The 14,764-nt window shown below is 45.4% G+C and overlaps 1 protein-coding gene across 3 annotated transcripts in view; it reads left to right on the top strand.

Moving 5' to 3' along the window:
• Positions 1-13,011, top strand: part of TMEM150C (transmembrane protein 150C) — a 40,164-nt gene extending 27,153 nt beyond the window's left edge. For all 3 annotated transcript variants that reach the window (XM_054990297.1, XM_054990296.1, XM_054990295.1), the window contains 6 exons: positions 1,147-1,200; positions 2,147-2,179; positions 2,307-2,374; positions 4,505-4,632; positions 10,681-10,858; positions 11,709-13,011. In XM_054990297.1, the coding sequence (XP_054846272.1) occupies positions 1,147-1,200; positions 2,147-2,179; positions 2,307-2,374; positions 4,505-4,632; positions 10,681-10,858; positions 11,709-11,917 (670 nt within the window). In that variant the 3' untranslated portion in view covers positions 11,918-13,011. The remainder of the gene's footprint in view (positions 1-1,146; positions 1,201-2,146; positions 2,180-2,306; positions 2,375-4,504; positions 4,633-10,680; positions 10,859-11,708) is intronic.
• Positions 13,012-14,764: the final 1,753 nt, after the last annotated feature.

The raw sequence follows: 14,764 nt of genomic DNA, 5'->3' as shown, positions 1-14,764 counted from the left end.
ACAGGCAGCTGTTGATTTTGCCTATCTGCTAGGAGGCATCTGCAGAAGGCTCTATTCAGTTCCACAAAACTTCTTAGGAAGCTGATTATTGCTGTTGCAGAGTCAAAGAATGCAGACAGCTCTAGATAAGAACTTGTAAAGGAAGGTTTATAATTTTTTTCTTATGGTGCCATGACATTGTTCTTTGGGAAGATAGATAGAGCACATATTCTGCATGCAGAAGGTCCCATGTTCAACCCCTGGCTTGTCCATTTAAAACAAAACAAAACAGATAGTTGGTTTTGGAAAAGACTGTTCTGTGCCTGAGGGCCAAGCTACACGTGACGAATGACACTTGAACGGCAAGTGGATTGAGTGGAGCGCAAGTGGAGGGCAAGTGAACAGGGAGGAATACACTTGCCATTCAAGTGTCATTCGTCACGTGTAGTTTGGCCCTCAGAGCATAGAAAATATTGGCGTATGTCAACCAGTGGTTTAACTTATTCTAAGGCAGGTTGATTTGTTTCTGGCTGTGTAAAAATGGAACTTGTACAAGGTGGAGGCTCGTGCTTAACATTCTGCGGACTGCACTCAGAGTTAAATGTTGTTAACTTTGACAGGCTCACAGCTTGTGAGTTCATAAGGTCATATCATATCATAAGGTCTCATATTGGTGGTGGAAAGTGCTGTTAAATTATAGCTGACTTATGGCGACCCCTGCTGGGGTTTTCAAGGCAAGAGACTAACGGAGGTGGTTTGCCATTGCCTGCCTCTGCAACACTGATCTTCCCTGGAGGTCTCCCATTCAATTACTAACCAAGGCTGGCCCATCAGGGCCTGTCATTAGGTAATTTCTGGCCCAGTCTTTGCTGCGCTGCAGTGCTGCCATTGCAGATGGCCAGTGAGTGCACTGCAGCTTTCAGCTCGGGGAATCAGGTGACCTAAGGCCCCAAAGAGGTCCTGGCTTGGCTTATTCATTTGGAACAATGTCGCTCAAATGCAGGTTGATTCCCGCCTTGCTGAACTACACCTTTGCTGAACTATCCGCCTGCCTCCAGGCCACCAGCTCTGCCATCCCCTTCCTGCTCCATGAACAAATAGACAAAATTAAAGAAAAAGATGATGCTATTAAAAAATACCTTACCTTCTCCTTTTGTCTTTTGGCAGATATTTTATAGCTGTAGAGGACAACAAAATTTTCCCGCTAAATGTGAAAGAAAGGTAATATACCTTAAAAGCTGTTTTTTAATGACCAAGCCCTCATTATTCAATAGTTTGAATACTTTGCAGCATCACATTTATCAGGTTGTGTGTGGTACTTGGGAAACATGTTGAGATCCTTATTGGACCGAGACTCTGATGAAATGTAATTCACTTACCTCAAGCTTAAAGCAGCCCTCCCAGGACGTTTGTCTGAGCTCAGGTCATGTGTGTGGTTGTTTGTGGTTCAGACCAAACTGTAACAAGAGTGCGAGTCAGTAAAGGAACTTCACCAGGTATCTTGAGTGATTCCGCACACCTTGGATAAACGCACTTTCAATCCTCTTTATAGATCATTTGGAACGGATTTTTGTGTGTGTGGAACAAAAAATCCACCTCAAACGATTGATAAAGTGCCTTGAAAGTACATTATCCAATGTGTGCAGAATCAGCCCTTATAAGAGCCAAAACACACGTTAAGAAATACCTAGGTTCAGCACGTGTTCTCTTACCTCAAGGTTTGCCGGGATCTGTAGGCGTCCTGGAAGCTTAAAGATCTGTAGGCGTCCTGGAAGCTTAAAGTCCTGGAAGCTTAAAGGATCTGTAGGCGTCCTGGAAGCTTAAAGGCGTCCTGGAAGCTTAAAGCTTAAAATACAGGCGCCTGTATTTCCCTTCCCCTTTTTGCTGCTCTGTAAATGCTAAACTTTAAGCTTCCAGGACGCCTACAGATCCCAGCAAACCTTGAGGTAAGAGAACACGTGCTGAACCTAGGTATTTCTTAACGTGTGTTTTGGCTCTTAGTCATTATTTTGTGATAACCTGCTTGATACTTGCAATCTTGCTACGAGCATTGAGCCGTGAAGCACACTGCAAGTGAAAAATGGGCTAGAAACTAATTTACATTGGACCATGTGCTCTACAACATCGTGTAACGAACTCTGCCATTTTTGTTTTCAATTTCATTTAGGAAACCAGGTCCCCTGAAGCCGCCTTATATAAGGTAATGAGGTCATTTATCTGGTCTTTGTTTCTACAAGGCCTGTTCCTTATCAATGGACTTTTATTGATTTATTTATCTTTGTTGCAGGCTTAGTAGAGTTTCAATGATACGCCTTGTATTTTTGAAGCATTGCAGGTGATGCCCCCCCTGCAAGCTGTGTGTTTAGCCAAGTCATGAACATGGCAGCATTTCTAGGTAGGAGGTGCATGAAGAATGCCTGGTTTCATTTTTCCCCTCTTTTCTAATTCTCATCCCAGAATAGTCAGACTCAACCCAGTAAGGTCCTGTAGAGTCAGCGAGGTGTAGATACTGTAGCATAGTTCTCACAAAGGAGTTAAACCTTAGTTTGAGCAGCTCAACTTCAGACCACAAAAAAAAAACCACCTTGCTCATAGAAGTCTAGCTTGTAAGGGGAAAAAAGATTCTAACTTAGCCTTCTCCCTGATCCACCAGAAATAGTGAAAGAATTATTAGCTATTTATACACTGGTGGTGGTGCAGAGTACTGTCAAGTCATAGCTATGGTGACCCCTGCTGGGATTTTCAAGGCAAGAGACTAACAGAAGACCCCAGCCTTTGTAGGAGGTCTCCCATCCAACTACTAACAAAGGCTAACCCTGCTTAGCTTCTGAGATCTGGCGAGATCGGGCTTGCCTGGACTATCCAGGTCAGGGTTTTTTTATATATTAAAGAATTTATTTTGTATAGAGAACTGTTACTCATATGAGTCTGAAGTGATACAGCCCAAACACAGGTCTACTGCTTTGATGAGAGCTAAGCGTACGAAGTGATTACTATGGGGAACTTGTAAAATACGTGCATGTTGAAGCATTCATGCTTCCCTTTCTTCAGTCTTTTAAAATCACTTCACCGTAGCCCCAGATCTTTATTTGCATGACACTTTTACCAATTTGGAATGCTTTAAAACCCTGCATGAGTGTGAACACCCCGAGATCTGGTTGCACATGTAAAAATTGTGGTCATGTGCCATTTATATGTAACACACTTTACAGTCCTTTTCTTGGACCCAGGTCGTGATTCCCATGTTTATGGGTAGGAACTGAGATACTCTTGCCATATAGCAACTTTGTCCATACTTACTCCCCTGGTGGCCTGTGGCGAGTAAAAAGGGCTTCAGGATGAGCTGGCTTCGGTTTTGCGTCCACAAATATAGTGTGTATGTGTACACACACACACATACACAAATACTATTAAAATACCCATGCAGAGGGGTACATAATTACATCATGTATATGTTTAAGTAGAAGCCTATAGCTCATTAATGTGCTTTAGATGCATAACCTATATGTACTCAGGATCTCTTAACAGTTAAAATAATTATTAATCTGTATTTCATTCCTCTGCTTTAGCTTATTAGCTGAAAGCAGGCAGTGGAATTTTTAGCAAGGGAACAGCAGAGAAAAGGCTGTTCAATCTTCCAGCCATGTTTTCTCTTCCTCCAGTTGCTTTCTAATTTTTGCCGGGTGGAAGGGGGGGCAAGGGGAATCCTTTCCTATGCAGGGCGAACAGCCACTGTAGGGAATGATTTTGAAGATAAAAATGGCTAACAGGGAAAGGAAATAGGCAATATCTTTACATCAGGGGGTGAATGTAGAGTGAGTTACTGTGGACAGTACTGTTCATGTAGGTCAAAATTTCCTCTTTTACGCTAATATGAAAGCTATCAACAAGGGTCCCCTTGTTTAGACAAGCTGAAATTATCTCAAAGAGCATACAGAGAGAAATGGTAGGCTTACTGGACGCTAACAGAGGATGTTGCTTCAGGCTGGCCTAGAAATAATCTTCATCGATCCCAACATAGCAGAGGCTAGATGGCCATATGACAGCAATGCTGATTCTGTGAGCCTGGGCAGGTTGTGAGGGGGAGGGCAGAAGGGGTTGCATTAGTGCTTGGTTTTCGTGGCCCTTCTGACATGCCCAGGGTGGTGCCAATTGCCACCTTGGGGTCGGGTGGTGGTTTTCCACAGGCTGGTTTGGCTAGGGATCCTAGAGGTGTGCAGGGGGTTGGACTAGATGACCCTAGAGATCCCTTCCAACCCTATGATTCTAGAGTGAGGACCAATGGGAGTAACTTCCAACACACCCTGTAGGCAGAGGGGCTGTAACTAGTCCAGTGGATCATCCAAAAGCAACGTAATTGGAAGCGAGTGCCAGCAATTTGTCTACTAAGTTCCTGCAGGCATTTGCTTGGCAGCAGACAGTACTGGGTGCTTTACTAAGTCCAGCTTGTGGGCCTGGGTTTGGATTTATAACTGCTGTTAGATTTGGTGCTCTAACAGTCTGTGGCTTTCTTTTTCTCCCTTAGCCCTCGTGGTGGCTGTCCTTCGCTTTATTCAGCTGAAGCCAAAGGTCCTGAACCCCTGGCTCAATGTGAGCGGCCTGGTGGCGTTATGCTTGGCCTCCTTCGGAATGACCCTCCTTGGCAACTTCCAGGTACTCTTCCCTGTCTCCTTTCCCACTTATGATCCTCCTGGGCCCATCTGTATATAAGATTTTTGTCCATTCCTGTTGCATATAACACCAGTCTTGCGCCAGCTGCACTGGCTCCCAGTGGAACTCAAGGTTTTGGTCTTAACCTTCAAAACCCTTAGCAAACTGGGACCAGCATATCTGTGGGTCTGAGCTATGGCCCATTATCTGGCATGTACAATATTTCTAAATGTTAACCACTATTCCGTCTTAAAGTGGCCTGCATGGACATTGTAAGCATACACAGGGATTTATTTTCAGCTGGAACGCGGGGGAACAGAGTTCCGGCACCTCTTGAAAATGGTCACATGGCTGGTGACCCCGCCTCCTGATCTCCAGACAGAGGGGAGTTTAGAATGCCCTCCACGCTGCACAGAGGGCAATCTAAACTCCCCTCTGTCTGGAGATCTGGGGGCGGGGCCACCGGCCATGTGACCATTTTCACCAAGGGTGATTGAAACCCACAGATATGCTTGTCCCACTTGTTTCAGCTGACACAAAGTGACGTCATTGTGCGGTCCTGAGTTCCACCACTCCCCTTTGGGGAGACCATTCCATATGAGGTCTGTTTGGGTGAGGGCTAGATTTTTTACCTCCTTGGCTCCTAAAGCAAGAACTGTACAGTGCTCTCAAAGTTCTGGGAGGTTCTTGGGAATCCATGAGAATCAGACGAACAGTGTACTTCCCTTTCCCTTCTAGCCCTTCCTGGGACAGGTGTGGCAGCACTGCTAGGAAATAGCATCTGATCTTGATCTGGTTTTCCATAATGTCATTAAGACTACCATGGAGTAAAATGGACACCAGGCGTGTACTTTTGCATGCATTGATGCAGCTGTGGCTCTCAAGGCTTGTTCTCCCCCTGGTCCTGAGTTTTGGTTGCCCCCCTCCCCTTCGCCTGCAGTAGACAGCACGATTCCAGCTGTGCTGCTCAGTACATGATGGATGATGCAGATGTTGAAAGGGGCTGATGTGATGCAGGGGTGAGGGGGGGGATTGGACAAAAGGAGCCGTGTCTGCTGCTTTCTTGCCATGCTGGAAAAGTTAAGGAGAGCCTGTCCCACTTTCAGTTGGAAATGGTTACTCCTCTGTGCTTATGAGATTTTGGACAGATCCATGCTACTGGACCAATGATGTAATCCTAAGCAGAGTTACACCCATGTCGGTTGAAAGGGCTTAGAAGGGTAGGATTACTTTGCAATGGCACCATTTCCTCATTTTAAATGACTCTCGTGCCTCATGTGGCCACATGAGGGCCACTTCTGCAAGCCTGGATGTTTCTTGACAGCAGCCTTGGGTCAGGCCGGCTTCTTTACACAATCCAGCGCTATTTGCTTTATTCTTGTGAGCGAGTGGAGAGTTGGTCTTCTAAGCTATAGTGTGTTGGATCTTGGGCTGCCGGCAGAAAAAGAAGTTGCTGTTTGGAGACCGCTGCCCAGGTAGGGGGCATTTCCTGCATCCAATCCTCTTCATGGATAGCTGCGTGGAAGTTTTGACTAAGCTACTAAATCAAGTAGGGAAATGGGTAGGGTAATAGCAACTGGGTTTAATATCAGAAATCATGTAGAGACATATCTTGCAACACAGTTGAGAAAAAGCTGCTCTGTGCCTTCTTGATAGGTTGCCAGATGGCATTACAGGCATTGACGGCATTTCTCTCACTCTAAGCTCATGGGATAAAAATGTAACAAGCCACATCAGTCAGTTCTTTGGCCTCCTTTCACCTCCAACCATCCCAGTCTACATTAAACACCTCATAGTTCCTCGTTACTGCAGAGCATTTATGCTCGCATACGTGAATGCTGCCCCCCTCTATATAGTATCTATATAGAAGATACTATAATTTATCTTACTTGGATAGACTCTGCCAATGGGTTTTGAAAAAGGTTGACTCCCTATCCCATACGATATTGGAATGTCCTCATTATAAATTTTATCATGAATTATGGTTTGCCCCTGTTTTAACGAAATTATCTTCCGCTGTATCAAAAGATAATATAGTCCCCTATTTGTTGATGGAAAGAGACCCAAGGACTGTGACGTTGGCTGTGACCAAGTATCTCTCTACTATATTTTCCTTAAAGAAAGATTCCTTATCCACTGCTCAAGATCAATGGATCAAAGGAGTTTGAAAGAAAAAGAAAGGAAAGGATATGTACAAGCCACACAAGGAAAGACTAAAAACAGACATGGTAGATTACTTACCCCCACCAAGATCTCTGTGTTTCTCTGTCAGCCTAATTCTCAAATAACTTCTGTGAATTTTAGAATTTAGTATTAGAATTCAGCATTCTGAGAAGAGCAGGTTTCCATTTTTTTAAAGCAAGTTGCTAGCCCTTAAGACTTCAAAATGGTTTGAAATGCACAAGTAACATTGATTGTATTTTTACTGTTCCATGACGTGTTGATTTCACATCTCATGTTTGGCCTCTCTGGTTTTCCCTGGAATAAAATAAAATTCTCGCCGATCATTCTTGAGTGCTATTAACGGGTAAAAAGGTAAAGGTAGTCCCCTGTGCAAACACCTAGTCATTACTGACCCATGGAGGGACGTCACATCACAACGTTTTCTTTGCAGACTCTTTACGGGGTGGTTTTCCATTGCCTTCCCCAGTCATCTACACTTTACCCCCAGGAAACTGGGTCCCATTTTACTGACCTCAGAAGGATGGAAGGCTGAGTCAACCTTTTTATTAACAGGTATTAACAGGTCTTTATGGCTAGAAGTTGCAACAAAACAGCTGTGTTAAGCCCCCAAGAATAGAGGACACCTCTTTTCACTCTGTGGGGCTAGATCCTGACTAGCTTAGCTTCCCATCTGTATTGGTAATCTGTCATGGTCAGGTAACATATTCTGCTCAGGTTGTCTCTAATTCCTGAACTTCAGAAAGCTCTCAAAGAGTGGAGGGTCAAGTGAATGTTTTCCTCTATACCTTCTGAAACTGGCATATGCTGGAAACATAACTCTGGCTGATATGAATTCTTGGGTCTGACACTGTAAGACATTTCTGTATCAGGAAGCTGGACATTTTTCATTGTCTCTTATAACAGCAGCAGCAGCAACATTCAATTTACATACCACCCTTCAGGACAACTTAACGCCCACTCAGAGCGGTTTACAAAGTGTGTTATTATTATCCTCACGACAATCACCCTGTGAGGTCTGTGGGGCTGAGAGAGCTCTGAGAGAGCTGTGACTGACCCAAGGTCACCCAGCTGGCTTCAAGCGGAGGAGTGGGGAAATCAAACCCAGTTTGAGTCCTGCTGCTCTTAACCACTACTTCAAACTGGCTCTTATACTAAACTGGCTGATTTACAGCTCACTGCCCCTTCATTGTTCACAGGCAGAATAATAGGTCTGGGAGAGGCATGAAGATCATCTAGTCTAACCTCCTTCACAGAGGCAGGCTACTTCATATCAGTGGTTGTCCCATGCCAATGTGATGGCAGGAAGGGAGAACCCAGAGAAGCATGCTCAGAGACTTGTGTGCAGCTAAGAGCCAAGCTACAAGAGACAAATTACATGAGGACATGCACATGAAGGGAGTCGCAGTGTTAGGTGGGAAGCTGAGTTTTAAAAGAGATCAGAAGGCTTTGTCAATTTCCCCTCTCTACAGAGGCAGGGATGGATATTTGTCAGGGATGGATAAATATTGGTCAGGGATGCTTTAGGCTCATCCTGCATTGGGCAGGGGGTTGGACTAGAAGGTCTGTATGGCCCCTTCCAACTCTGTGATTTTGTGAGATCCCTGCTCAGAGGGTTTGTTAATTTCCTCTTTGCCTCCAGAAGGCTCTGTCAGTTTCACCTCCCCTTCTAGGAGGCAAAGAGGAAATAAACAAACCCTCTGAGCAGCCATCTCCCTGCCTCTGTAGAGAAAGGAAATTGTCAAAGCTGATCTCTTTTAAAACTCAGCTTCCCGGCTAGCTCTGTGACTCCCTTCATGTGCATGTTCTCATGTAATTCATCTCTTGTTGCTTGGCTCCCAGTCTTTGGATGTCTTTTCTTGCGATAGTATTCTTTACCACCACCACCACCCCCCAACACACACAAATTCCTTTCTTATAAACCGCTTTTGAAATCCTCCCATTTTTCAAAGGCTCTTTGCCCTGCACCCTGCTGGCACTGGCTCTTTTGAGCAACGTAAGAACCATCAAGCAACTACTTGCTCAGTTTTCTGGGTGTTGTTCGTGGTGCCTGAATTAAACTTAAGAAGCCGCATTCGTGTGGGTCCAAGCCTGACTTCCCCTTGTGCCAAAAAGCAGAGCCTAGATGAGGCGAACGTCAGAGGCCTGCTGCCTTCAGGCAGGTGAAGGGATTACACAGCATGTGACGGATAGAGATACCTTCATAATAAGGGATCAGAAATTCTGCGGATTTACAAGAGAAGAGCATGTCTGTGCAGAGGCACACACGGTTTTATCAGCACCCGCTCTGCTGCTCTCTGTGCCCAAAGACCTGGATTTAGGAATGAAAGTGTTATGTAAACTTATTCTACTTCATATGTTATGGCAGAGGTGCCGTTGGCAGCCTTTAGATATTAGACTTTGACCTGGCAAGCCCAATTTTGTTGCATCTTGGAATCTATTGGCCTTGGTTAGTAATTAGATGGAAGACCTCTAAAGAAGACCAGAGTTGTATACCGAGGCAGGCAATGGCAAACCACTTCTGTTAGTCTCCTGCCTTCAAAGCCCCAGCAGGGGTCGCCCATAAGTCAACTATGACTTGATGGCACTTTCCACCACAGACCCGCCACGTAATTATATCCAGACTTTGCAACCTGTGACTGGTGTCCCACCAGGCTTGGAGTACAGGAGAGGATGAAGCTGGTCAGAAGAGAAGGCGGGGCCTTGTGCCCCTCACAGTAATCTCCATATACACTAAAGTCTGTTCCACACAGCAGCGCTTTTCTGCGGTTCCTCCATTGTTGCTGCAGCTACTTAGTGCAGAGGCAGCGAAGCTTACACATCACAGGTCCTCCTGCATTTTCTGTGGCCCAGTTCCTGCAGCAGCTATGCCCTCCTCACGCCACGAGAGGGTTTTTTCAAGGTTTTTTAAAATCAGTCATTGAAATTTCAATATATTATTATATCTCTATGTTAATTGCCCTTTTTTATAAACTTCCAAAAAGCATCCCCCCCCCACCGTGAGACAGGGAGGGGAATGGCTGCCATGGAAACTGGAGCATAGAAAACAAGACTGATGTGTCTGCGGCCAGAAAAATAGGGATTTTCTTTCCCACCCTGGCTTTGCTGCATCCTTTCCCAAAACATCACAGCAAATCAGGTTTGGGGAAATCACAGGAAGGACAGGGGGGAAACTGGAAGGTGCACATAAGCACCCTGAGACTGTGGGGAAGTGTGGGGAGGAACATTTCCCATTCACATCCAATCCAGGGCAAACGACGTCATGACATCTTTTCACACATTACAAAGAAGATAGGTTGGGCCTGGGTCCCCATGCGTTCTCAAACACAGCAGAGTTTCATATGAGTTGCGGGTTTTCCTCCATTCCTGCTCATCTAGTGTCCGATTAAGCTTAGGACCGTGGCACATGTGTGGAAGGGGTTTCAGTCTTCCCCTCTGCACCATTTCCCCTTCCTGAATAGTCCGGCGGGTAGTATTGGAGAAATCCACAGGTGCTCCAAGAACATGTGGATTTTTCCAATTAGCACTTCTCTGGGACGCTTGCAAGTTGGGGAAAAGACATGGGTGAGAAAGCGGAAGATTTTTTTAATCCCATGCACCATGGTTCTGATCCGATTCACAGGAATTGAGGAAAACCTTCAGATTGCACATGACTGTGTTACATTTCACACGGGGGGGGGGACCCCAGACCCAGCCTGTGTTTTCCATAATTAAGCTGCAACCAGAACTACCAGACCCTCTGCAGTTTCCACCGTGTTTATTAGGAAAGCTGTTAATAAACCAGAATCATCATGAAATTCTGGCAACTGATTTCTCCAGTGGTCATATGAAGAGGTCACGAAGTTCTCTTTCTCTTTTTTTTGTGTGCAGCTTTCCAATGATGAAGAAATACATAATGTTGGCACATCCCTGACCTTTGGGTTTGGCACCCTGGCCTGCTGGATTCAGTCTGCGCTAACGCTCAAAACAAACTTGAAGAATGAAGGAAGAAAAGCGGGAATCCCACGGGTCATCTTGTCCGCAGCAATAACTCTCTGTGTAGTCCTTTGTATCCTTTGAATTCTATACATTTCCCCCAAATTTGAACTATCAGTTTCAAGGGTGGACTTTAAAAAGATTTGGATATTGGAGTTTCCTTTAAAAAGCCCAAACATTTTATATGAAACTTATGCAAGACTGAATGCAGCTGTCTGTGTGGTGCAGCAAACATCTGTCCCTGGAACAGAAAATTCTCTGCCATACGCACTTTAGAAACTTAATATTTAATCTGAAACGATGGCTTTCTGTTGGTGAAAAAGAGAACCCCCCCCTTTTGATCCTAAACATGGCTACGGTGGGGACTGTGGGCCCTTCATGGACAAAGAGACGTGTGGGACTGGGGGTGTAGGAAGGAGGGGAACTGAGCTGGATTGACAAAGCTGAGTGGATTTCCAGTTTTGGAATTCTTTGAGTTCGGTGTTAACAGAATCATTTAAAACATTCTTAAGCACTGCCAGAGGCTGATGCAAAGTAGTTACCGCCTCTACGGCAGGTCATATATATAGGGCTAGCAGGGGGGGGGGGTTCAGCAGGAATGCGGTGGAACGGAGTTCCGGAACCTCTTGAAAATGGTCACATGGAAAATGGCCGGTGGCCCCGCCCCCTGATCTCCAGACAGAGGGGAGTTGAGATTGCCCTCCCCCGATTGCCCTCCTACAGGCTTTGATTTTCCCCAGCATTATTGTCTTTTCCCGTGAGTCTTCTCGTGATGTGACCAAAGTACTATGGCTTCAGTGTCATCATTTTAAGAGCTGCCTGTAATTTCTCACAATGCTGTGTATGGCAGGACCTGCTGCCATTGTGTTATCTGTAAGCTCATGCTCCCATGTGTGTCTTCCTTGACCCCCTTCCTCCTTCAGATTTCATCCTGATGGGACAGAAGTTCCACATCCATGCATCACGGATACAGTGGGGCATGGTGATGTGCTTCCTCTGCTACTTTGGCACCTTCGCAGTGGAGTTCAGGCACTACCGGTTTGAGATCATTTGCTCAGAGTACCAGGAGAACTTCCTCAGCTTTTCTGAAAGCCTGTCCGAAGCATCCGAGTACCAAACGGATCAGGTGTGACCCAGCCTCTCCTTCCCTTTCCTCACGGCACTGGGCGCGTGCTGTCACATGACTCGACTCACAGCTCCATTTCCAACTTCTTTTGGTTTTAAAACACCTTTCCCCCCATGTCTGTAGTCACTGGCAAGTTTTTTTTTTCTGGCAGAGTTTCTAAGCCTTTGAGGGTTGCCTACCATGCTGAAATTTAGCAAGGGAAACTTTTGTGGGTTTTGCTGACCAGGTGTGGCAGGAAGTGGTTCACCTGCTACATTCTCTCCCGCCCCCCGCCCCCCGCCCCCCAACTAGACAACTCTTAAAAGCCACAGCAATTCTGCCCAGAAAGAAGAAAAGAGACAGGCCGATTTCAGAGGCATAGCTGCCTTTTAGCACATCTGAGCCTCACAATCTAGGGGTGTTGGTGGTGTTGGGGGGTTGCTCTTCCTGCTTTACTAAGGTGCCTAGGACCAGTGAGAGCCACCTTCCGGATTGGCCTTTGGCACCTGCTTTCCCAAAAGATCCTTCCCAAGCGCTTGTTTGAACACCCAATGCCTTTAGAAGCTTTAGAGGTGGACAGCAACAAGTTTCTCTTTTACCCTGTTGCCACACTGTACCTGTTGAATTCCTTCCTCTTCAAGGCATAGAACCTCCATCCCTGTTGGGCAGCTCAAGAAATATGGACCACGGTCCTGAAAGGAACGGTCTTCCCCCCCATCTGAACAGGGATTTCCCTGACTTGGGAACAAACACCACTGCTGTAAAAAGTCAACATTTCATTACTGTTAGAGATGGCTGACACATCATTTGTACATTGCAAAGTATACATTTATTTAGCGCTTCCGTCACACTGCCTGCTATTTCTAAGACTGTCTTTTTCGACCAGCCAATGGGAATCACTGAGTGGCATCAGTATCTTGAGTATGAGCCCATGGGATACAGACTGGTAGTGACTGGAGATGTCTGCCTACCTGCTTAGGTGGATGATCCACTGACCGCTCGAGCATCTGATGTGCTTCCATTGGCTTCAGTAGAGCTAAACATCAGCAGGTGGCTTGAGTGGAAGGAACAATAATCTCAGAGCCAAGCTACAAGTGACACATGACACAGGTTGGACACTTGTCAGCTTCCCTCACGTTTTGATGGGAAATGTAGGCATCCTGGTCTTGCAGCTTGGCTCTCCGACTGCTGTCCAATGGACGTTTCAACTGTCACTTGTCCAACATTCCGCCAAGCTGCCTACATTTCCCGCCAAAACTTGAGGGAAGCTGACAAGTGTCCAACCTGTGTCATTCGTCACTTGTAGCTTGGCTCTCAGTCCCAGCTCACGTGCATCCTTAAAAGGCACAGGTCCATGGTTTTGCAACAGCCATGCCAAATGTTCTTACCTGTTTTTGGTCAAAAGGTGACTTCGACCCTATTCATGTGTGTGTGTGTAAACGTGTTCTTAAACAGTGAGAGCTGCTCTTAAACAATCCTGAAGATCAAATTTTGGACAGGCCACTAGGATGGGATACTAGTACCAGAAGACTTCTGTAACCTACTAGTGATCCTCCACCTTGCACTTAAGGTTACCTTTTTTTCTGGTCTTGATCCTTTTAACAGCAGCTTTTCATGCAGAAATTAAGCAATTGGCACTCTCACAAGACTATTCCCGGGAAAGCTTTACCTGCTAAACTTCTGTGTTTCACGCTGTTGTAAACGACAAAAAGAGCAGGGTTTTTTTTTTTAAAAAGTGGTCATTCCCTTCAGATTTCCATTTCCTTTTTTCCCCAAATTTTTATTTATGGAACTTTTTTCTAAAATAACCATAACAGCAGCTATTAAAAAAAAGACATGATGTGAACATACCACGGATCAAATATATAACAACTGGCCAACAGACTTTAGTATAAAGATTTAAGGGATTTCCATTTCCTAATGCTTAAGGTGGTTCTTTTTCTGTTAATAATTGCATGACAAGGTAGGTGGAACCACTGGATTTCTGCCTGGTTACATTCATGTTAAACACAGTTATGCCCCTTCATAATAATTTCTGCCTTGCAAGGAAGGAAGAATTGCCTCCCCTGCTTCTGGCCCGCTGCAGGCCTTTTAGCAAGTAGCTGTGGGCTAGGGCTACCAGCATTTCAACTCGCCCTTGATCCACATAATAATCTCTATTATACTAAGGTCTTCAGATCAAACAGCTGTTAAATGCACACTGTATGGTGGTTAAATGTCCCCAGGGTGAGGTGGGGGCTGACCTGCTCTTGTGTCTTTAGCTATAGCTTGATGTTGAGAAATCAGCTGGGAACTCTCTTCACAGCACTGGAGAGGAATATTGTTCCCTGTTAGCATCAACACATCAAGCTGCTATTAGCAGTGACTATGAGTGGAACTACAAGTGACAAAAGGCACAGGTTGGACACTTGTCAGCTTCCCTCAAGTTTTGATGGGAAATGTAGGCAGCTTGGCGGAATGTTGGACAAGTGACAGTTGAAAAGTCCATTGGACAGCAGTCGGAGAGCGAAGCTGCGAGACCAGGACGCCTACATTTCCCATCAAAACTTGAGGGAAGCTGACAAGTGTCCAACCTGTGCCTTTTGTCACTTGTAGTTCCACTCTACAGTTGCCCATTGAGAAGCTGGCAACCATCATTTGGGGACTGGCCAAAAAGGCCAGGATCCTTTCTTGCAGTCAACTACAACATATAGACGCATTGGCTTCTCTCTTAATCCATCTGTGAGAACAGGTAGATAACTACAGGTGAAGATGAGTCTATGCTAGATTGTTTTTCTGTCACCAGTAAGTGGAGCTCTAGAGAACAATTTCAGATTTAACAATACAAACAAGAGACTTGTCAAAATGGACACTATTTGGCCATGTTTACTACGG

This window comes from Eublepharis macularius, chromosome 10 (genome assembly GCF_028583425.1).
Source record: "Eublepharis macularius isolate TG4126 chromosome 10, MPM_Emac_v1.0, whole genome shotgun sequence".
NCBI classification, from domain to species: Eukaryota; Metazoa; Chordata; class Lepidosauria; order Squamata; family Eublepharidae; genus Eublepharis; species Eublepharis macularius.
This window is presented reverse-complemented; position numbering and strand designations above follow the sequence as displayed.